Raw genomic sequence first — 24,543 nt, 5'->3', positions numbered from 1 at the left:
TGATGGCAGTTAAGCTCCATCCACAAAGAAATTGAGTTCAAGTCCCGGGTCATGTTTTCTTTTGTTTTTTTTGTTTTTTCATACTTTTGGGATTTTGACGACAGGTCCCGGGTCATCGTTTTTTTTTTTTTTTTTTTTTTCATACTTTCCTATCATTGTTAAAAGGCAAAAGATATTCTTTAAACTGATGGCAGTTAAGCTCCATCCACAAAGAAATTGAGTTCAAGTCCCGGGTCATGTTTTCTTTTGTTTTTTTGTTTTTTCATACTTTTGGGATTTTGACGACAGGTCCCGGGTCATCGTTTTTTTTATTTTTTCATACTTTCCTATCATTGTTAAAAGGCAAAAGATATTGTTTAAACTGATGGCAGTTAAGCTCCATCCACAAAAAAATAAAGTTCAAGTCCCGGGTCATGTTTTTTTTAGTTTTTTTGTTTTTTCATACTTTTGGGATTTTGACGACAGGTCCCGGGTCATCGTTTTTTTTTTTTTTTTTTTTTTCATACTTTCCTATCATTGTTAAAAGGCAAAATATATTCTTTAAACTGATGGCAGTTAAGCTCCATCCACAAAGAAATTGAGTTCAAGTCCCGGGTCATGTTTTCTTTTGTTTTTTTGTTTTTTCATACTTTTGGGATTTTGACGACAGGTCCCGGGTCATCGTTTTTTTTTTTTTTTTTCATACTTTCCTATCATGGTTAAAAGGCAAAAGATATTCTTTAAACTGATGGCAGTTAAGCTCCATCCAAAAAGAAATTGAGTTCAAGTCCCGGGTCATGTTTTTTTTTGTTTTTTTTTCTCATACTTTTGGGATTTTGACGACAGGTCCCGGGTCATCGTTTTTTTTTTTTTTTTTCATACTTTCCTATCATGGTTAAAAGGCAAAAGATATTCTTTAAACTGATGGCAGTTAAGCTCCATCCACAAAGAAATTGAGTTCAAGTCCCGGGTCATGTTTTTTTTTGTTTTTTTGTTTTTTCATACTTTTGGGATTTTGACGACAGGTCCCGGGTCATCGTTTTTTTTTTTTTTTTCATACTTTCCTATCATGGTTAAAAGGCAAAAGATATTCTTTAAACTGATGGCAGTTAAGCTCCATCCAAAAAGAAATTGAGTTCAAGTCCCGGGTCATGTTTTTTTTTGTTTTTTTTTCTCATACTTTTGGGATTTTGACGACAGGTCCCGGGTCATCGTTTTTTTTTTTTTTTTTCATACTTTCCTATCATGGTTAAAAGGCAAAAGATATTCTTTCAACTGATGGCAGTTAAGCTCCATCCACAAAGAAATTGAGTTCAAGTCCCGGGTCATGTTTTTTTTAGTTTTTTTGTTTTTTCATACTTTTGGGATTTTGACGACAGGTCCCGGGTCATCGTTTTTTTTTTTTTTTTTCATACTTTCCTATCATGGTTAAAAGGCAAAATATATTCTTTAAACTGATGGCAGTTAAGCTCCATCCACAAAAAAATAAAGTTCAAGTCCCGGGTCATGTTTTTTTTAGTTTTTTAGTTTTTTCATACTTTTGGGATTTTGACGACAGGTCCCGGGTCATCGTTTTTTTTTTCATACTTTCCTATCATTGTTAAAAGGCAAAATATATTCTTTAAACTGATGGCAGTTAAGCTCCATCCACAAAGAAATTGAGTTCAAGTCCCGGGTCATGTTTTCTTTTGTTTTTTTGTTTTTTCATACTTTTGGGATTTTGACGACAGGTCCCGGGTCATCGTTTTTTTTTTTTTTTTTTCATACTTTCCTATCATGGTTAAAAGGCAAAAGATATTCTTTAAACTGATGGCAGTTAAGCTCCATCCAAAAAGAAATTGAGTTCAAGTCCCGGGTCATGTTTTTTTTTGTTTTTTTTTCTCATACTTTTGGGATTTTGACGACAGGTCCCGGGTCATCGTTTTTTTTTTTTTTTTCATACTTTCCTATCATGGTTAAAAGGCAAAAGATATTCTTTAAACTGATGGCAGTTAAGCTCCATCCACAAAGAAATTGAGTTCATGTCCCGGGTCATGTTTTTTTTTGTTTTTTTGTTTTTTCATACTTTTGGGATTTTGACGACAGGTCCCGGGTCATCGTTTTTTTTTTTTTTTCATACTTTCCTATCATGGTTAAAAGGCAAAAGATATTCTTTAAACTGATGGCAGTTAAGCTCAATCCAAAAAGAAATTGAGTTCAAGTCCCGGGTCATGTTTTTTTTTGTTTTTTCATACTTTCCTATCATGGTTAAAAGGCAAAAGATATTCTTTAAACTGATGGCAGTTAAGCTCCATCCAAAAAGAAATTGAGTTCAAGTCCCGGGTCATGTTTTCTTTTGTTTTTTTGTTTTTTCATACTTTTGGGATTTTGACGACAGGTCCCGGGGTCATCGTTTTTTTTGTTTTTTCATACTTTCCTATCATGGTTAAAAGGCAAAAGATATTCTTTAAACTGATGGCAGTTAAGCTCCATCCAAAAAGAAATTGATTTCAAGTCCCAGGTCATGTTTTTTTTTGTTTTTTTTCTCATACTTTTGGGATTTTGACGACAGGTCCCGGGTCATCGTTTTTTTTTTTTTTTTCATACTTTCCTATCATGGTTAAAAGGCAAAAGATATTCTTTAAACTGATGGCAGTTAAGCTCCATCCACAAAGAAATTGAGTTCAAGTCCCGGGTCATGTTTTTTTTTTTCATACTTTTGGGATTTTGACGACAGTTCCCGGGTCATCGTTTTTTTTTTTTTTTTCATACTTTCCTATCATTGTTAAAAGGCAAAATATATTCTTTAAACTGATGGCAGTTAAGCTCCATCCACAAAGAAATTGAGTTCAAGTCCCGGGTCATGTTTTCTTTTGTTTTTTTGTTTTTTCATACTTTTGGGATTTTGACGACAGGTCCCGGGTCATCGTTTTTTTTTGTTTTTTCATACTTTCCTATCATGGTTAAAAGGCAAAAGATATTCTTTAAACTGATGGCAGTTAAGCTCCATCCAAAAAGAAATTGAGTTCAAGTCCCGGGTCATGTTTTTTTTTGTTTTTTTTCTCATACTTTTGGGATTTTGACGACAGGTCCCGGGTCATCGTTTTTTTTTTTTTTCATACTTTCCTATCATTGTTAAAAGGCAAAAGATATTGTTTAAACTGATGGCAGTTAAGCTCCATCCACAAAAAAATTGAGTTCAAGTCCCGGGTCATGTTTTTTTTTTCATACTTTTGGGATTTTGACGACAGGTCCCGGGTCATCGTTTTTTTTTTTTTTTCATACTTTCCTATCATGGTTAAAAGGCAAAATATATTCTTTAAACTGATGGCAGTTAAGCTCCATCCACAAAGAAATTGAGTTCAAGTCCCGGGTCATGTTTTCTTTTGTTTTTTTGTTTTGTCATACTTTTGGGATTTTGACGACAGGTCCCGGGTCATCGTTTTTTTTTTTTTTTTTCATACTTTCCTATCATGGTTAAAAGGCAAAAGATATTCTTTAAACTGATGGCAGTTAAGCTCCATCCACAAAGAAATTGAGTTCAAGTCCCGGGTCATGTTTTTTTTTTTTTTTTTTTTTTTTTTTTTTTTTTTATACTTTTGGGATTTTGACGACAGGTCCCGGGTCATCGTTTTTTTTTTTTTTTCCTACTTTCCTATCATGGTTAAAAGGCAAAAGATATTCTTTAAACTGATGGCAGTTAAGCTCCATCCAAAAAGAAATTGAGTTCAAGTCCCGGGTCATGTTTTTTTTTGTTTTTTTTTCTCATACTTTTGGGATTTTGACCACAGGTCCCGGGTCATCGTTTTTTTTTTTTTTTTCATACTTTCCTATCATGGTTAAAAGGCAAAATATATTCTTTAAACTGATGGCAGTTAAGCTCCATCCACAAAGAAATTGAGTTCAAGTCCCGGGTCATGTTTTTTTTAGTTTTTTTGTTTTTTCATACTTTTGGGATTTTGACGACAGGTCCCGGGTCATCGTTTTTTTTTTTTTTTTTTTTTCATACTTTCCTATCATTGTTAAAAGGCAAAAGATATTCTTTAAACTGATGGCAGTTAAGCTCCATCCACAAAGAAATTGAGTTCAAGTCCCGGGTCATGTTTTCTTTTGTTTTTTAGTTTTTTCATACTTTTGGGATTTTGACGACAGGTCCCGGGTCATCGTTTTTTTTTGTTTTTTCATACTTTCCTATCATGGTTAAAAGGCAAAAGATATTCTTTAAACTGATGGCAGTTAAGCTCCATCCAAAAAGAAATTGAGTTCAAGTCCCAGGTCATGTTTTTTTTTGTTTTTTTTCTCATACTTTTGGGATTTTGACGACAGGTCCCGGGTCATCGTTTTTTTTTTTTTTTTCATACTTTCCTATCATTGTTAAAAGGCAAAAGATATTGTTTAAACTGATGGCAGTTAAGCTCCATCCACAAAAAAATTGAGTTCAAGTCCCGGGTCATGTTTTTTTTTTTTCATACTTTTGGGATTTTGACGACAGGTCCCGGGTCATCGTTTTTTTTTTTTTTTCATACTTTCCTATCATGGTTAAAAGGCAAAATATATTCTTTAAACTGATGGCAGTTAAGCTCCATCCACAAAGAAATTGAGTTCAAGTCCCGGGTCATGTTTTCTTTTGTTTTTTTGTTTTTTCATACTTTTGGGATTTTGACGACAGGTCCCGGGTCATCGTTTTTTTTTTTTTTCATACTTTCCTATCATGGTTAAAAGGCAAAAGATATTCTTTAAACTGATGGCAGTTAAGCTCCATCCAAAAAGAAATTGAGTTCAAGTCCCGGGTCATGTTTTTTTTTGTTTTTTTTTCTCATACTTTTGGGATTTTGACGACAGGTCCCGGGTCATCGTTTTTTATTTTTTATTTTTTTTATACTTTCCTATCATTGTTAAAAGGCAAAATATATTCTTTAAACTGATGGCAGTTAAGCTCCATCCACAAAGAAATTGAGTTCAAGTCCCGGGTCATGTTTTCTTTTGTTTTTTCATACTTTTGGGATTTTGACGACAGGTCCCGGGTCATCGTTTTTTTTTTTTTTTCATACTTTCCTATCATGGTTAAAAGGCAAAAAGATATTCTTTAAACTGATGGCAGTTAAGCTCCATCCACAAAGAAATTGAGTTCAAGTCCCGGGTCATGTTTTTTTTTTGTTTTTTTGTTTTTTCATACTTTTGGGATTTTGACGACAGGTCCCGGGTCATCGTTTTTTTTTTTTTTTTCATACTTTCCCATCATGGTTAAAAGGCAAAATATATTCTTTAAACTGATGGCAGTTAAGCTCCATCCACAAAGAAATTGAGTTCAAGTCCCGGGTCATGTTTTTTTTTGTTTTTTTGTTTTTTCATACTTTTGGGATTTTGACGACAGGTTCCGGGTCATCGTTTTTTTTTTTTTCATACTTTCCTATCATTGTTAAAAGGCAAAAGATATTCTTTAAACTGATGGCAGTTAAGCTCCATCCAAAAAGAAATTGTGTTCAAGTCCCGGGTCATGTTTCTTTTTGTTTTTTTTCTCATACTTTTGGGATTTTGACGACAGGTCCCGGGTCATCGTTTTTTTTTTTTTTCATACTTTCCTATCATGGTTAAAAGGCAAAAGATATTCTTTAAACTGATGGCAGTTAAGCTCCATCCACAAAGAAATTGAGTTCAAGTCCCGGGTCATGTTTTTTTTAGTTTTTTTGTTTTTTCATACTTTTGGGATTTTGACGACAGGTCCCGGGTCATCGTTTTTTTTTTTTTTTTTCATACTTTCCTATCATGGTTAAAAGGCAAAATATATTCTTTAAACTGATGGCAGTTAAGCTCCATCCACAAAGAAATTGAGTTCAAGTCCCGGGTCATGTTTTTTTTTGTTTTTTCATACTTTTGGGATTTTGACGACAGGTCCCGGGTCATCGTTTTTTTTTTTTTTTCATACTTTCCTATCATGGTTAAAAGGCAAAAAGATATTCTTTAAACTGATGGCAGTTAAGCTCCATCCACAAAGAAATTGAGTTCAAGTCCCGGGTCATGTTTTTTTTTTGTTTTTTTGTTTTTTCATACTTTTGGGATTTTGAAGACAGGTCCCGGGTCATCGTTTTTTTTTTTTTTTTCATACTTTCCCATCATGGTTAAAAGGCAAAATATATTCTTTAAACTGATGGCAGTTAAGCTCCATCCACAAAGAAATTGAGTTCAAGTCCCGGGTCATGTTTTTTTTTGTTTTTTTGTTTTTTCATACTTTTGGGATTTTGACGACAGGTTCCGGGTCATCGTTTTTTTTTTTTTCATACTTTCCTATCATTGTTAAAAGGCAAAAGATATTCTTTAAACTGATGGCAGTTAAGCTCCATCCAAAAAGAAATTGTGTTCAAGTCCCGGGTCATTTTTTTTCTTTGTTTTTTTTCTCATACTTTTGGGATTTTGACGACAGGTCCCGGGTCATCGTTTTTTTTTTTTTTCATACTTTCCTATCATGGTTAAAAGGCAAAATATATTCTTTAAACTGATGGCAGTTAAGCTCCATCCACAAAGAAATTGAGTTCAAGTCCCGGGTCATGTTTTTTTTTGTTTTTTTGTTTTTTCATACTTTTGGGATTTTGACGACAGGTTCCGGGTCATCGTTTTTTTTTTTTTTCTCATACTTTCCTATCATTGTTAAAAGGCAAAAGATATTCTTTAAACTGATGGCAGTTAAGCTCCATCCACAAAAAAAATTGAGTTCAAGTCCCGGGTCATGTTTTTTTTTTTCATACTTTTGGGATTTTGACAACAGGGCCCGGGTCATCGTTTTTTTTGTTTGTTTTTTTTTTTCATACTTTCCTATCATTGTTAAAAGGCAAAATATATTCTTTAAACTGATGGCAGTTAAGCTCCATCCAAAAAGAAATTGAGTTCAAGTCCCGGGTCATGCCCTAATGGCCGCGGGTTCTGACCAATGTGCAAAGTTTCAAGAGTTTTTGAGCACGTTAAGAGACCCAAAAGTGCCTGAATAGTCGTAAGAAAAATAATAATAATAATAATAAATTTAGCTGCAAGCAGCGATGGAGGGCCCAAGCCGGTGGCAGCGCCAGCCCGGTGCCTTTAGTGTAACTAAAGGCACCTTACACTAAAGGCACCGGGCTGGCGGTGCCACCGGCTTGGGCCCTCCATCGCTGCTTGCAGCTATATTTATTTATATATATATATATATATATATATATATATATATATATATATATATATATATATATATATAAAGCCGCCACCCCGTTGCCTTTCGGGTTCCTGTGCACGACGGGCAATAACGTAACCCCGCTTTGACTGTCGAGAAGAAGTCTGCTTTAGAGCTTGTATCAGTGTGAGTCTTTCTGCTCCCCTCCAAACACACACAGAAAAGGGGGGGGGGGGGGCTGTCACACACACACACACACACACACACAGAGAGAGAGAGAATGGCAGGAGGAACTCTGTCAGAGAGAGTCAAAACCACATTCAAACCAAAATATCTGACTTCCTGTTGGTCGGAGCTTATGACTGTAAAAGAGAAAGTTGTCCGGATCGATAAGCATAATATACAGACCGAGTTTTGTGACTGTAGGTAAAAATAACCCCCCCACTTTAGTCAAAAGTATCTTGAAAGTAACACACTTCCTGCTGCCAGTTGGTGGCGCTATAACTTTGACTCACAATAGTCACATTCATGTGATCGCCCTCTTACAAAAAACACACTGCTGAAGTTTCATCAAGATCAATAAATGTATGAAGACGTTATAACACATTGTGTTTTTCTTTTCTCGCCATAACTTCGTTTCCTCGCCACGGCCAAACCATTCGAGATATCAAAAATCCGTCCGCAATTTAGCGTCCTCAATGTCTTGACTTCATGCTGACCGAGTTTGGTGAAGATCAAATTAAATTTCTTTTAATTTGGAGTATATCAAAAAAAGGAGTATATCAAATTCCAGGGGCGTGCGTTTTCATACAACCCATAATAGCCGACTTCCTGTTGGGCTGGCGTAAAACTTAGAGCACGAAAGTTGTTCGGCCCGATGAGATCTATATGTGTACCGAGTTTCATACTAATTCATGCAATATTCAGTTTGATATATGGACCAAGTTTTCGGACCCCGTTCTCTCTGTGTGTGGGGGGGGGGGGGGAGGGAGGGCACACACACAGACAGCCCCCCTTTTCTGTGTGTGTTTGGAGGGGAGCAGAAAGACTCACACTGATACAAGCTCTAAAGCAGACTTCTTCTCGACAGTCAAAGCGGGGTTACGTTATTGCCCGTCGTGCACAGGAACCCGAAAGGCAACGGGGTGGCGGCTTATATATATATATATATAAATAAATATAGCTGCAAGCAGCGATTACGGGCCCAAGCCGGTGGCAGCGCCAGCCCGGTGCCTTTAGTGTAACTAAAGCGCCAGCCCGGTGCCTTTAGTGTAACTAAAGGCACCAGGGTGGCGGTGCCACCGGCTTGGGCCCGTAATCGCTGCTTGCAGCTATATTTATTTATATATATATATATATATATATATATATATATATATATATATATATATATATATTTATTTAGTGTTGTCTTATTTTGTAATTAAATAAATATTACTTTTGAGCCTATAATTTGGTTTTCGTGTGTCCCTTGTTTTTGTTGCTTCCCTCAGCCAAGGGTCGTAACATAAGTAATCATAGACACCTCAAACTATCCTGCCTCAGGATCCAATTGGAAATATCTGCGTGGAAAGCAGATCAGCGTCATTCGATCACCTTCACAGGTAAGACAACTTTTAACAAAAAGTTGAACTGAAATAACAGCGCTGCATACAAACAACAGAGGGCAGTGTCAGCACGCAATGGGTTATTACAGATTAATAAAACAGCACTCATTTTTCACTCATTTTATTTCAAGAACCAAAATGTGATACATAGAAATATGTAAAACCATTACATTCATTGGCAAATAAAAGACATGAAACAGTATAGTTCAGTGAACTTCCTGAAACATGGTTTCATATGTCACAATGTAGGCATCACTGTAGACATACAACAAATGATCTCTGGGGTTATAATTCATATACTTAATATTAGTCTGCATCTTCTTAATGTGAATTCTCAAATCGTATCGCTCTTCATTGGTGTTGGTGTCATAAGAGTAAAAGATCTCTTCTATTTCTTTATCTAGGTAACGAGTGGCATAAAGCACACCGCATACCATGAAGGTGTTTGTGACAGTCTTTTTGTGAAGAGAAGTGGACCATGTTTGGTTGAAAACAGGAGGGTTACTAGTCTCAACTTTACTGATAATCACATTTCCAAAGTTGCTTGTGGTTGCGTATATAACATAGACGCCTGATTCATCTGTGGCAAAATCCATATCTGTATAGGTGTATGTGGCGCCGAGGTGTGCGAAAGGAAACTTGCTGTTGTAACCTGCATCATTAGGTAAAGCAACAGTACTAACAGAACGAGTCGTCATGTTGAACCGACAGACGGAGTATGTGTTGTAACAGTTATAATAGAGCGCGTTGCCGTACATGACCATGTTTGGCCCCTGAATTGTGTTTGTTGTGGGGTTGGAGCTTGATATATATGTGTCTGTTGGTCCTATGCCCAAAATAAGAGTACTCATACTACTGTACTGGCGGATAAAGTTGCCATGTACATTACCACTTGACAGAACCACCAGCCAGTACTTGTTCTCGTCTCCTGGAGCCGGCTTTGCATCTCGACCCCAAGCACCGAAAGTATAGGATGTTCCATACACAGTGAGGGAATATGTCATAGGTGCTGAAACATTGACCATGCGGCCCAGACCACAGAGACCTAAAAATAAAGCAAATATGTAAGTCTAATACATTAACACAAGGGTGTAGCTGTGGCTACGTACGTTTATACATGCCTGGGGGAAGTGTAGGAGCTGGTGTTGTACTATTGAGCACATCTTTGCACCGTTCCAGGTCCCTCTTAACACGCTGGTTCTCTCGCTGTTTCACCATCACCTGTGTGTGGTCAAACTTCTCCAGTTCCACCATCGTTTCCTCCATAACCTGAAGCTGTAGGAATGAAGGTTTAAATAAGAATAAGCAAAATGCACATAATTGACGAAATTTCCCAGTGAAATAGTATTGAGGAATTGTGGACTTGAAAAGTAAAAAAACGTAAAAATCTATTTAAAATATTTTTGATTAATTAATATTGGTATTTTTTGTATTGGTCTGACATATATTTGTACATAATTCAATGCATTTATTTTAAACATACATTTAATTATTTTAAACATTTTATTTAATGTTATACATTTTGAAAATTACAACTAATTAAGACAATGAAACAATATGTTTGTGATATTATGATCTTTTTTGTATCTTTTTTGGGGGGGATTTTTTGATTAGGAATTAATTTGACACTTAGAAATAAACGTTGCTTAAAATTGTAATAGAAATGCTGTGGTGTAGATTAATTCACCTCTGCTGCAGTCTGTCCACTGAGCAGCTGGTAATTGTTGGTGGTCCTCTTGAGTTTATCCAGAAGGTCTTGAATCTCCGCTAACTCTAATTCAATAATGCGTAGAGACACGGCTGCATACAGATTTCCATTGTCTTCTTTTTCCAGCATGGACACATTGTCCAGAAGCTGCCAGATACGATGTTGTAGACCCAACACAAGCCTGTCAATCTCTGTCATCTGCACACATTTGAAGAGAAAACAATTTTGCTTTAATAACAGATTGTATAGAATTATATGGCAAACTGTAAAATGAGTTTTGAAATTACATGACTGATTTGCAATCATAAAAATCACAATACTATGTTTTAATATTTTTTATACCTTTTCTGAAGTGATGTTCCCTGTGCATTTTGAAGCAGCGAACGCAACGTTCTTGAGTTTATTCTCAGGAAAAGCAGGATCAGAATTTTGCAGTTCACACACACAGTCCTTCCCTCTCGTTGACTGTGGAGACATAACATTATTAGTTCCAACACACAAGCAAAATTACACCTTAAAAATTATAAATAACCAAATTTGCTAAACACTTTTTTGAAAATAGTGTCAGAAACAATGTAAAAAAATAATAATGTTAATGAAAGGACAGTTAAATTTTACCTGTGATAAAATTAGAGGAATGCCGACCATCAAAATGAACATGTTTGACTGACTCATGTTTGAGTTTGGAATGATAGGGATCCTGTAGCCTTGAGAATAAAAAGACAGAAGCAGAGATTTAAAACCAAAAACCCAGGATTGGTCAGTAAGTCAACAGTGCTGACATGAGGAAAATTATGAAATAAGGAAGTTTATCACCTGATCCTGCAAATACTTTGATATTGCAAAAGGGTTTGCTCAACTGTGTGTGTGTGTGTGTGTGTGTGTGTGTGTGTGTGTATACACACCGGTATAGGCCTATATAATTATTATTATTAGCAGTATAATATTCAAACTGAGCTTTGAAATAGCTTTTTTCTTATGTTAATGTGCTTGGGAATATATATATAGGAATTAAGTATATACAAAAAATAAATCATAATATCAACAACAATACTGACTGTAAGTAGAATACCAGATTTTGCTTGCATGAGAAAAAAAAGTTAAAAACTCTTCATTAATTCCCCTTTTTCATGAAATCTTCATCATTTAAAATACATGTATTTACAGTTTTTGTAATATTGTACTGACATAAGAAAAAAGTTTAAAACAAAAACTAAGAGATTGTGTTTTGGTCATTTCAATATCATGCAGTACTGAAACCAGTTTTCAGCCTTCATCATATAATAAAAGTGCAGATCTTTGCATAAAATGTAAAATGGGAACTGGGGTTGAAATTTTTTTGAGGGGGAACTTGCGGTAGAATTTTCCCACATTTCTCAACTAAATTTCTTCCTGAATTTCTGAAATGAGCCATATGCAATTTTCACATCCTCTTCAACCGATCCCCAAAACTGCAAATTGGCATGACTAAGATTGTGTCATATTGTTCTTGTGGTGGTTTAAAGCAGATCTTTAGTCTTTCAGCCCATTCAGTCAACATGTTCATCTACCTGCTGCTCCTCGCAGTCATCGTAAGTTTTCTCTTTGTGTCTTGAATTAGCTCACAGGTTTCTACAATTCTTACATCTCTGAAAAATAAGAAAATATGAGAGAACTTGTGTATGTATGACATCTGATTGTATTTGTTCATAAGGCGACTGTCGAGGCTCAGAGAGTTCCAGGTCAACAGAAGACCGATTCATGTTTGTGTAAAATAAACAGCTCTACCTGGACTTTTCCCGCTGTACGGTTTGTGGAAGTCACAAAACAGGTCCAGATCTGTGAGGAGAACCTGAATGAATTTGAGGAAAAGGTAAGGTATCAGTTCAGCTTCTTTATAACTAAATGGACACTGCAATGATTTTTAGACGTTTTTCATTACAATTGAGAAGAATCTTGAACTTAGGAAATATCAATTAACTATCTGAGCTGACTTCCAGATGAGTAACACAGATGCAGAACTGCCGTTAATGAGAGCCACGCTTCAGAACATCACAGCCCGTCTGAAAGCATTTAATTACCTTCACACAAGTGGACTGTACAACGCTCTTCCCCTGCGACAGCTGAACCAAGAACTCGAGGAAATCCATCAATCTGTTAATGAATCACACTTGCAGAACCCCAACAAGGAGACACATAACTTGTTAAGTGAGGTAGACATTGCAACACACGAACATACACATTTCTGATCAGTATATCATATGATCAGTGTTTCAAATCAATCTCAAATTAAAGGTGATGACAGAACTATCTAAACAATATACATAATTGTAAATGAGACAACAGTTTAATGTTACCATCCGTGTTGTTCTCAGTTAAATAAGGCGAAAAATGATCTCCAGAGGATGTACAAAGATGATTTCTTCAACCTGGAGACCATGAAGAAGAGGTTACGTGACCTCAACAACCGAGCACAGACTTGCAAGACCATACCTAACCATTTCAGAAGTAAGTACATTGCTATTTGTGTTCTTTTTTTAAGGAATAGGATACAGAAACATAATTTCTGCCATTTTCTGAATTACTAAGGTCCAAAAGGGTTCTAACAAATTAAGAAAAAGCCTAAACTGTGTTACTACAATTACTTACAGGCACTTGTCATCAGCGCATCATGACCAGAATAAGTTCTCCAAGTGTCACCAAGCTCAATTCCATCAGCAAATCTTATATTTCTGGTGCTTGGGGCCGTGATGCCCTACTAAACAATCAGGAACGTTATTGGGAACACTGTCTGGTCAGTGGACACAAACATGGGAACACAATCAGGGTGTACAACTCGCATGAAGACTTTATGGTCAATAGGAACTACAAAGATGAACAGATAGCACCATCCTACAGTGACAAAAATGCTGTTCAGGGCTCTGGCACTATACTGTACGACAATACTGTATTTTACCAATGCTACAGCACTGCTGAAATCTGCAGCTTCAACATTACGACAAAAACAACCAAGCGTGTAAAACTGGATGATGCCGGAATCGACAACAAGTTCCCTTTCTGCTACTACAGCTGCCGTGACTGGACAGACATCGACCTGGAGGCTGACCAAGACGCCGTTTGGGTGATATACGCAACCCAGGAGAACCACGGCAACATTGTTGTGAGTCGCTTAGACCCGCTGGAGCTCAATATCACACACACCTGGAAGACACATCTCTTTAAGAGGTCCGTCACCAGCACGTTTATGGTGTGCGGGGTCCTGTACGCTACACGCTATGTTAGTACTTACCAAGAAGAGGTGTTTTATGCCTTTGATACAACTACTGGCAAAGAGATAAACACTCTTTCTTTGCCTTTTGAGAAGGTTTCTGCTGGAATAGCCAATCTGAACTACAATCCTGTTGATGGGAAACTCTACTTGTACAATGATGCCTATCTTTTAGCATATGATACCTTCTTCTGAAGGCATTTCAAATGCAATTACCCAATAAAAAGAGTGTTGTGTTTTAAATTCAAAACTGGTCTTTTTTTATTTCCCAAAGACTTTTACTTCCGGCAAACAAGAGAGCAACTCTTAAGCATAAGTTACAATGAGATACTAAATTTATAATGGATACAATGTAACTTGTATCACCCTCAGACATGCCTAAAAATCAGATGAAAATCAATGCATAATGAATAAACATGAACATACAGAATGTTTTAAGTTTATAATCATTGTATACATGGTCTTTCATATATTTTGATGTAGAAAGTAGCAGTTTCATCAAGAGCCTCCAGCTCCCTCTGGTGTTTGTAGGAAAGGTTCTTCGGACTGTGCTCCTTCTTGTTCTTGTGTTCCTGGGTTTGAATCCTCCTGTTCAGTCTGTTTATGATCATCTGGAAATTAGACAATCCAGTATGTCATTCCTTACAACTCAACTTTAGCTAAGAGACGAAAAGCATTTACAAAGCATTTTATTGGATGAGCCATGTTCAAATCTGTTGGGAAATAGCTAATGGCTGACACTTGTGACCGCACATCATTTGTTGCTTTTCATAAACAACCTCCAGTTAAGCTAAAGTATTTGCTGGAAGACTTGTGATTATAATTGTATGTGTGTGTATTTTTTTATTAAACGCTGGTATCTTTTATCATATACTCCAATTCATGTCATGCTTAAAATGTGTTATTTCTTCACTAAATAACTACTTGGTTTGACTGAAGCGAATTCACACTTGTTGAGGACTCATTATCGTGCCTCTCTTCACTTCCTTTTTATAGACACCATCGATTTTATGGGTTTTTCTTCGTCCCTCACTGTTGAGCCAGGAGAGCTTTATGACTCATTATAACTCAGCATACTAGTCTATGAGTCACAGACTAGAAGACAAACGGCTCTTATAATTGGATGTGCGAGCAAAGGTCAGTCTGAAGTTGTTATTGGTCAGGTGCTTCAAAGGGATATCATGGTTGCTTAGTCAATATGACAGGCAGGGATCTTATGGCTAACCATTATATCAGCACATGAGCATTTTAGAGCAACTGTTCAAATCGACTGAAATTGGAGGATATCATAGTTCATATGTGTTGTTTGCAGCTAGGTAATTGTGAATGACCACTGCTAGATGAAAAAAAAACTAAAAAACACACACACCTGAGTCTGAGTCATTGCTGTCTAACAGTTTTTGTGCACTCTTCAGCCTGTACATCAAGAACCTGCTTTCTACAGAAAATGTACACAAGAGTAAAATTATACATTCATTATTTGGAACCATGTATCTTGGACGATAAAGACATGGCAGGTGAATGAAGCAATGAATGGGTAGGCCTAGTATCTAAGAAAAATATTTTTCAGTAAATCCCCGAGAAGCTACTTTTTATCTTGATAAGGTTTTCTTCATCTTCTTTATATCACTTTAATCTTTTAATTTTTATTATCCAATATTTTGTAATTGATCAGTATTGGCTGATATTGGATTTTCAATTGTGCATCCTCTTTTTCAAATTCAGATTACATTTGCCCTCACCTAACACTCAAAATTCATTTAGAATATAAATGTCCCTACACTGTAAAAAACTATATGATCAATAAATCATGACAACTTGTGTTTTTACATTACTTTATCAAAATAAGTAATTTCTACATTTTTCTATAAGTTATACAAGATTAAACTAATATTTTTAAGTTAATGTAATTTAAGTTGAAATGACTTGTAGAGCTAAGTTGATTGTACTTGAAGGCAGCAACTTGTTTTTACAGTGTAAATCTATTCTTAACACCCTCATATTAAATTGGGAGATAATTACAATAAAAATAAAATTATCAACAAGATATATTATTATAGACCCAGTGCTAATTTATTAAGACCTCATTAATAAATCTCATCAATAGCTGAAAGAACATATATATATATATATATATATAATAAATTATAATTAAACTCTGTAAATACAAATTAAATAAAACTAAAGAAAATTGAGTACAAATAAAATGCAACAATAAAGATAAAAGTAGAAAAGAGGAATAAAATAATAAGAGAATAAAAAGAATACTATAAAAGAAAATTATGAACAAAATAAGCATTAAGATTAGAAAAAGGAATAGATGTATAGAAGATATATGGAAAAAATATACAATTAGAGTGAAAAACTGATTAATATTAGAAAAACGTAATAGGGAAATGGAAAGGATAATGTTAGAGAAATAGATGAAAAATAGGGTTAAAAAAATAAGGTTAAAAAATAAGGATTAAAGAAAGAGTTAAGAGTTATTTCCTGCCCAATATTTAATAATATTAAATTACTAAAATGCTCTTGAGACTTGACTTGTGAACACACCTGGTAGGTGCTGCTTTAACCTTCATCATTTTGCTTAGTGTAAAGGGAAGGAAAATACTGGGGTAAAATGAATTTGCAACTGTACAACAAACATACCTATATCCTGCCTCTTTCGTTTTTCGTGCTCTACCTTGCAGTTGAGACGTTCCACTTCCTCATGTTGTACACCTAGCTGAAAAAACACTCAACATGGAAGTGTACGTACGCACACACACACACACACACACACACACACACACACACACACACACACACACACACACACACACACACACACACACACACACACACACACACACACACACACACACACACAGATACATAAGGGACTTGACATCTTGAGTCTATCTGTGATTATAATGAATTGACATCTGTCAGTAAGTAAGAGGATCACCACATATCATACGAAATGTAATATCACCTGTTCGCGTAAGGTCTTGACCTCTTTGAGAAGCCTGGTGACACACACCACCTGTTGCTGATATGCACAGAGAGCCTGTGACCTTCTAAGAAACAGAGACACCACTAATCTTACAATCAGATGTTGTTTAATACATTTTAGGTTATTATTAGTGGTGCTTGCTAAGATTATTGCTCATATTTAGGGTTAGAACAAACCTAGCAAGTGCAGAGTAACCACTCAGAACAGAAGCTAGTGAAGATTACTCACGCCATATTCATTTCCATCTCCAAATCTTGTAAACTCAGGGAGAAAAGAGGATTTCTCATCTCCAGGTCTAAAAGAGAAATGTGTTGAATGAAAACATGAAGTTATAAGTGAATGGCAGCGGCTATATGGGGTAATATAAATTATTATTGGTAATGTATATGTATGTGTGTGTGTGTGTGTATAGGTGTGTATGTATGTATGTGGGAGATGAACTGTTCTATGTTTATATTGTGTTCATCTTTTTTATTGCTCGAAATAAACTTCAATAAATAAAAAAATAAGTGTGTGTGTGTGTGTGTGTGTGTACGCCTCACCTGTAGTAAAGGGTGGCAGGTAGCTCATAAGAATACTGTTGGTCCAGTCATCGTTTAGCTCTCTGTGTAGTATACCAAAACAAAACTTTCAGAAGTTGGAGTATTATTAAATCAAATTTTAATAAACAAGTTTTTTTTATGTGATTGCTTAATAAACACAGCTGATTTATGTTTGATTGTAGTATCAGTGCTATTTCAGTATTATTTATATACTATTATAGTATTTATTGAGACTTTGAATTATTCTTTATTTTTTATGTTTTCAGAAATCGTTTTACTTTTTGTTTCAGGAATTTTGCTACGGTATGTGCTTTTATAATTTTTTATTAGTTTATATATATATATATATATATATATATATATATATACACACACACACACACACACACACATATATATATATAGCTTTAATTTATTTTGATTGAACATTTTGTAATTTTAGTATTTAAACTTAGAAAAAAAGTTCGAAAAAATGGTTGTTTTAGAATAATTGTTTGTTGCAACTTACTGTTAATGTTAAGTTAATGTTGTATAATGCATGATTAACTGTTTTTATACCTATTAAAATTTATATTTTTTATTGTGTGATTTTTAAATTTAGATTTAAATTCCAGAATCTGTGTGATAGCACAACATGCAGTGTGGGATGGCATTATCAGTACTTGAATTTGTCATTAAGGAGGAGGTCGTCTGTGAGCTCGTGACGTTTGAAGAAACCAATTGCACCCATGTCAACGTGAGCAACAAGTGCATCATATCGTCCTACTACAGACTGAGTCTTCAGAAGCTGAAACAAAGTCCATAAAGCAAACAAAAGAATTCGAAGCGGTCAAATTGAAGTTTAGAGAGAGCAAGTCATTACAAAAAAAAAACGAAATAGCAGTACTACATGCAAACAGCAGAGGGCAGTGTCTAAGCAAATTACAAACTTCTAGGACGTGTTTATTAACTTGCACCCATAGTAATTTGTTAAGACACAGCAGCACTGATATAAAGTGTTATTCACAACTATCAAAGCAGAACATGTACAAGAGGTTTGACAAGGTCCAAACAGAAGCGATTTTGTGCATGTGTTTACCTCTATGATGTAGCTGCCAATCCCAAGGTGCCGGTAGCGTTTCCTAACAGCCAAAAGAGAAAGCTGAAGCACAGTCTCTCCTGTAGATCTACAATTTCACAGACAGAAACAGAAGACTCCAAATCAATATCTTCATTAGATTAGCATATTACTAGATTTTCTGAGAAACATCCATTTGAACTGTCACAACGTGCTTCAACATTCTAGTTGGGTGTGTGTATGGCAGACACTTGAGGTTAAACTAAACCACAGGCCATGTGGAAACCATTGGCACAAATACAGAGTGCAGAAGAGGGAAAGGAGCGAGAGAGGAAGCCATAGTCTCTCATTGACTGGTAATAACACCCCACAGTCAGCAAGGCAGGGCAGGTTTCTTCACTCTTCAGCCCCTCTGGACTGGAAATAGACTCAGGGTGGAGCAACACCATTCAGTGGGATCTCATAATGACAAGGCTTCATTTTCAGTTTTTGATGATATAAAGGAAAGTTTTTTTTTTTTTGAAATCCTGGATGGTATCCACTCATAAAAAGCTGAAATGCTGACTGAGGCTATATCTGGAAGGACAGTCAGGAGCTTGTTCTTGCAGCTGAACAGTGTTTGATTTAGACTAGTGGATTGTAGGTGGATGAGGATTTTGCACAGAAGGTGTTTTATTACCTTTTAATGCAGACAAAATAGAACGTTTTGTAAATCAATCAATTGTAATAAAAAGTTTGTGAATGGGGGAGTATGGTTTAAGGGGTTGTCATAAATTTTAAACATGCAAAATTATGCATGTCATCACCTGAGAGTTAAATTGGGAACACACATATATATATATATATATATATTCCATTATGAAACCATGTTTTTGCATCCCTAGTTTGCATGTGTATAAAGTTTAGTGTGAACATCCCTTGTAGAATGCAACAAACAAGTTGAACTTTGATTTACATTTTGTGTAATATCCATATTTCGTCTGCGAAACTTCCTCTTTATTGCAAAAAATGACTATAAAATGCAATTGACAAAGCTTTACTGCATTGCCAGATGATGTTATAAGATACTAACAGAAGAAAAGTATCTTGCTTTAAACCATTAGTGTTTTATTTCACAAAATAGTATTATATGGCTCTTTCACTGATGTTTGATTGAATCAGGAACTGTGGTTGTACTTTGCTTACAGTATCTTGACTTCATAGCAAGCAGCAGCCACGATCAGAGATTCAACTCCTACGGCGGATGGCGAGATCTTTCCGTCTTTTCCTTGTACTGCTCTTCTTTCTTTCCTTTCCCTCGCTCTGTCCACAAACTCCTGTAGGCCTTCACAGAATCGCTCCCAAGACCATCTACAGGGAAACAGAGAACAGGCTCATACAAACTAAAAATGTTCTGGATTTTTTAACACAACAGTAGCTAGAAGACTTGAAATTACAAGAAGAGACTGAGGAAATGGGATCAGGGCAGGTCTGAACCTCCATTTCCCACATGAGCACCATAGCGATATACAGTGCTATGCATAAGTTTAGACACCCATGCTAAAGTTGACTAAAAAGAGGAATAAAAAATCATCTTTTGGAAATTGAACTTAATGCCTTAATTAAAAAAAATAGGAAAAATCCAACCTTTAAGGACACCAATTTTCTTTGTGAATGAATAATGTATCGTAAATAAATAAATGTTCTTCCTTAAAATACAGGGTGCATAAGTTTGGACACCCCTATGTTAAATTCCCATAGAGGCAGGCAGATTTTTATTTTTAAAGGCCAGTTACTATATGGATCCAGGATACTCTGCATCCTGATAAAGTTCCCTTGTCCTTTGGAATTAAAATAGCCCCACATCATCACACACCCTTCACCATACCTGGAGATTGGCATGGAGTACTTTCCATAAGATCATCTCTCAATGCAAATCAAACCAGCTGTTAGGCTAACTGAAATAAAACCATGCCAATCTCCAGGTATGGTGAAGGGTGTGTGATGATGTGGGGCTATTTTAATTCCAAAGGCCAAGGGAACTTTATCAGGATGCAGAGTATCCTGGATCCATATAGTAACTGGCCTTTAAAAATAAAAATCTGCCTGCCTCTATGGGAATTTAACATAGGGGTGTCCAAACTTATGCACCCTGTATTTTAAGGAAGAACATTTATTTATTTACGATACATTATTCATTCACAAAGAAAATTGGTGTCCTTAAAGGTTGGATTTTTCCTATATTTTTTTTAATTAAGGCATTAAGTTCAATTTCCAAAAGATGATTTTTTATTCCTCTTTTTAGTCAACTTTAGCATGGGTGTCTAAACTTATGCATAGCACTGTACTGTATGTCTACAGCATGTGTGGTAAGGCTCCGACAAGATTCTGAAATTATGGCTGGAATCAAAAGTTAAAATAAGTATTTGGATATTCACACACCCTTACATTAAGTATTAGCAAAATTAACATTTTATTCCTTTTGTGAATCTGGTTAGCAACCAACTTTTCTTCACCATCAACTTTATTCTGTCACACTATGCACTAACATTGTCCTAATAAGTGATCATAATAGGATACAATTGTCACTGAAACTGTATAACACAGTTGCGTTGGCATAGAAACTAACCGGCATACATGTATGGTGGCATTTGTCATTGTTATTGACCATAATAATGTCATGATGATCTTTTTTAAATGTAGAGAAATGTCATAAATAAATAAACATTCACTACAGTTCACTCCTTTCCAAATCTACACCTGTAGGAGGAGGGATAGACCTGATAAGGATCACTTGGCAAACTGTTTGCCAGAGAGGATCTGGGGAAAAGCCGTTGTAATTCCATTATCTTTAACAGAATCAGCAAACGATTTGTGCCGAATCATGTCATATTCTCTCTCATTAAATTCTCAATCAGAATGATTGATTAATTTTTAGAGTTGGACAGCACAAATCACCATCAACTTTTATTGTACACTCATTATTGGCATTTGTGGTTCCATGAAGAAACTTTAACCTTTCACAAAAGGCTCTTCATAATGAAAAAAAGTGCTTCCGATTATTAAAATGTTCTTCACACTAAGAAAATAACAGTTATTTTAAAGAGGTCTTTGGATGCCCATTTTCCACAAGTTGGTATGATTCTTTAGGGTGTTCATGTACAGTTTGTAACATACTTTGGATAAAATTCCTCAATGGTTGTGTAAAACAACACCCTTTTTACCTCCTCAAAAACAGCTCTGTTCACAGCGACCCGTTTCGGTGCATGTCTCTTTAAATGATAATGAGCAACTGCTCACCCCACCCCTCTTCTGTGGGGCGTGTCTACACAAGACACGTAAAGTGCTGCCTTGGTGGACAGTATACAAATGGCTGAGGGCGGAAATATGCTAATACGGGACAGTCCATCAGCGGCCGTGGGCGGAGCATGAGCAATTTGACATCATATTGCTCAGGAAATCCAAACGGCTTGATTATTGGGAGTGTGTAGGCTTTTTGAGGATTAGAAAAAAAGGAGTGAATGGATTTTTTTCATTGTATGGTGGTTGTGTCCACACACTGCAAAGGCACATTTATAGGCAAACCAAATATGATTTATAGGCATATAAAAGTGAATTTTGCATCTGATGACCACTTTAAGAACTGTTTACTGAAAGGTTCTTTGGTCTTCAATGGCTTTGCTGCTAAAACCTTTTTTTGGAACCTTTATTTTTAAGAATTTATGTAAGCTCGAACATTGTGTGTTTAACAGAATAAAGAAAAAGGTTTGAAGCAATATGAGGGTGAGTAAATGCTGACAAAGTTTTAATTTTTGAAAACAAATTCAAAATTCTCAAAATTTGCTGGCCAAAAAAGGTCAATCGTCCATTGTCAATAGTATAGCAATGTATGAAGCACTGTTCACACATAAGTCACTTTCAAATCAAGCCGTTTTCTATTGGTCAATACTGGGAAACCAATTGCGAAATTTATTTGGCGAAATCTATCAACCTCACACGACATTCCTAATCGTGCGGTTTCCTATTCAAATGATTGGATTCTGCCCTCGAATATTTGCAGAACAACGGCAAACGTGACCGCACCTCTAGCGTTTAATTTTTAGGAAAGTTCAACCTGTCACTTGTCTCCTCTTCTAACGTCTCCTCTGAGGTTTCCTCTGAACTCTCTTCAGAGTCGCTGTATAGCTCAGTGAGCAGCTTGTGTTTGGATTCAGCTCTGTCTGTTGTTTTACTGGATACTGGGCTCAAATGTGTCCCCTTGTTCCCAGAAGCCCTGCCCCTATAGTCCTCTAAAACATCTGCAAAGAGAAACCAGCATAAATTAGCCTTAGGCCAACACTCATTCTATACTCATTCATTCTCACTAACATAATTTACACTCTATTGCCCAACCAAGGTGAATTACATACCTACATGGTCCCGTGATAAAATAATAGTACGCATCCCTGGGTAGTGCACTGTTTCGTGGACGTCTCTGGGGCCGACATCAGGCAAGGATGTGTCCAACAGAGCCACCACAGCCCGAAGAACATCCTCGTTCCTTATCTGCAAGATCAAGAGAGTCTCTGAGCACACATGCTCGCACAAACATGTATATGTCAACACAGCACAAAAAAATCAAAACATTTGCCTCAGGTTATGTAGAAAAGAGCAGTGGACTCAAGATGTCATGCGGCCAGCAATTCAGTGCAAAAGAACGACTGCAGCATGACGCCCACCCCCCACACCAGTGTTTGCAAAGCTCTAGCTGTGCAGCAGTGGGGAAAAATCCATTCAATTAAGACTGGGAGTTCCTGGACAACACGATGGGAGGCTGAAACGTGACCTATATTCCTGATCGTGCTGGCTCTATAATTTCATATTTTGTGGAGTAAGAGCTATAAAAGCCCAGATAATATTCCAAAAACAAGGAGGGAGTTAATATGTGAAAGGAAGTGGAATACAGCACTCAATAATCAATAAACATCAATAAAGGGAAAGCAAGCAAGATAATAAAAGAGGCTAAGTGGGATTGAAATGAATTAGAGTGTGGGTGGGTGTAAGTGCATGGGTGTGTATGAGGCAATTCTTCATATTTATGTTATTCCAAATCCAAGTTAGCTGCCTACATAGGAAACATTTTAAGGCACTCTTAATGCAAAGACTCTTCCAAAAAAAAAAAAAAAAAAAACCTCACTAGGTTTTAGAAAAAAAGCTTAGCGTACACTACGTTTACACGTCAACTTCTAGTGTTTGGAGATCTAGTATGATATCTATCTAGTTCTTTAGTAAGAATGTTAATCTAAAATAAGAGAGAAGGGTATGCCAACCATAGGCAGAATTGCAGGAGCATCTCTGGTTTGGAAGAGTCGGTAGAAGTTGATTATGATGGGATGAGCGCTTAAACCACCATTGAAACAAACATCGTGGAGACGGACCACACATCCGTCCATCGCTCACCGTTGACCAGCTAAAAAGAGAGGACACAGCTTTATAAACATTAATGAAACTTCTTTGCCCTGCTATAAGGGAGACTGGGGCTTGTTGTCACAGGGTGAAACATATTCTCAGGACAACAGAATTTAACGTTAATAGCCTAAATGTCCATCTTCTGTAGAGTAATTTTGTTTAATTTTACTTTTTACGTTTGTGTTTTTTTAGGAAAGGTTTTTGGTTTTATTAATAATTTAGTTCATGGTTGACTGTTTACTTTTTAATTTAGAATAAACTATAGAACCTTTAAAAACAGTTGTGTTGTGGAAGATAGGCTTTTTTTTGGAGACTATTTCATATTTTTAACAAATTAACTAACTTATAGGCCTACTTACTTGTACTTAAATCTTTAGTAAACAGCAGGTTCCCAAGACGTCGAGTTAAGTAAAGTTAACTGTTAGCGTTAACGTTACAGACGTTGAAAACAAAACAATGGGAAATGTTAACTGGAGTGTGTAACAACTAACCCATAATAAACCCATTTGTTTATTCATGTTTAAACACAAACGGTGTGTAACACCTATTTACATGTAACGTTAAATCTGTAAATGTATTATCAAGCTAAATACCTCTGTCTGCTTCAGAAACGTTGATATTTTAACCACCTTCCTTCGCAAACTTGGCTGCGTTGTGCTTGTGCTGTTAGAGCCTGGACAGCGAGTGTAACTATAGCAACGGTGGAGCTGGAAATCAATCGCAGTGTCTCATGGGATTTGGAGTCCCCAATTAAAGAACACACGATGGCCACGTATGACGGTTTCTTGTTCATGAAAGAAATAAGCAAACTGTGATGTAACTAAGTTACGCCAAAGTATTGAACGAACTAAATGAGACTAA

The 24,543-nt window shown here is 36.1% G+C and overlaps 3 protein-coding genes across 4 annotated transcripts; 1 reads left to right on the top strand and 2 right to left on the bottom strand.

Annotated features, from left to right (window-relative positions):
- Window positions 1–8,811: 8,811 nt before the first annotated feature.
- On the bottom strand, window positions 8,812–12,232 carry LOC306993579 (olfactomedin-4-like). Its single transcript, XM_079603443.1, has 7 exons — window positions 12,182–12,232; window positions 11,965–12,042; window positions 11,033–11,121; window positions 10,757–10,879; window positions 10,394–10,612; window positions 9,828–9,981; window positions 8,812–9,751 (listed from the first exon to the last, which is right to left on the bottom strand). The coding sequence occupies exons 3-7, from the start codon at window positions 11,087–11,089 to the stop codon at window positions 8,913–8,915; spliced, it is 1,392 nt and encodes a 463-aa protein (XP_079459569.1). The 5' UTR covers window positions 11,090–11,121; window positions 11,965–12,042; window positions 12,182–12,232; the 3' UTR covers window positions 8,812–8,912.
- Window positions 11,861–13,904, top strand: LOC306993578 (olfactomedin-like). Its single transcript, XM_079603442.1, has 5 exons — window positions 11,861–11,985; window positions 12,108–12,266; window positions 12,394–12,606; window positions 12,769–12,901; window positions 13,045–13,904. Exons 1-5 carry the CDS (start codon window positions 11,878–11,880, stop codon window positions 13,854–13,856), a joined length of 1,425 nt encoding a protein of 474 aa, XP_079459568.1. The 5' UTR covers window positions 11,861–11,877; the 3' UTR covers window positions 13,857–13,904.
- LOC306993580 (uncharacterized protein) lies at window positions 13,902–24,418 on the bottom strand. Of its 2 annotated transcripts, none has more exons than XM_079603444.1 (13): window positions 24,276–24,418; window positions 23,544–23,683; window positions 22,644–22,779; window positions 22,349–22,532; window positions 19,441–19,605; window positions 18,277–18,364; window positions 17,861–17,985; window positions 17,199–17,260; window positions 16,885–16,951; window positions 16,636–16,720; window positions 16,311–16,386; window positions 15,031–15,099; window positions 13,902–14,272 (listed from the first exon to the last, which is right to left on the bottom strand). In XM_079603444.1, the coding sequence occupies exons 2-13, from the start codon at window positions 23,664–23,666 to the stop codon at window positions 14,160–14,162; spliced, it is 1,293 nt and encodes a 430-aa protein (XP_079459570.1). In that variant the 5' UTR covers window positions 23,667–23,683; window positions 24,276–24,418; the 3' UTR covers window positions 13,902–14,159. The 2 variants fall into 2 exon arrangements, 1 of the variants encoding a protein (XP_079459570.1); XR_013796482.1 differs by having other exon boundaries at window positions 14,205–14,272; window positions 16,311–16,382.
- Window positions 24,419–24,543: the final 125 nt, after the last annotated feature.

This window comes from Phoxinus phoxinus (genome assembly GCF_949152265.1).
Source record: "Phoxinus phoxinus genome assembly, chromosome: 25".
NCBI classification, from domain to species: domain Eukaryota; kingdom Metazoa; phylum Chordata; class Actinopteri; order Cypriniformes; family Leuciscidae; genus Phoxinus; species Phoxinus phoxinus.
This window is presented reverse-complemented; position numbering and strand designations above follow the sequence as displayed.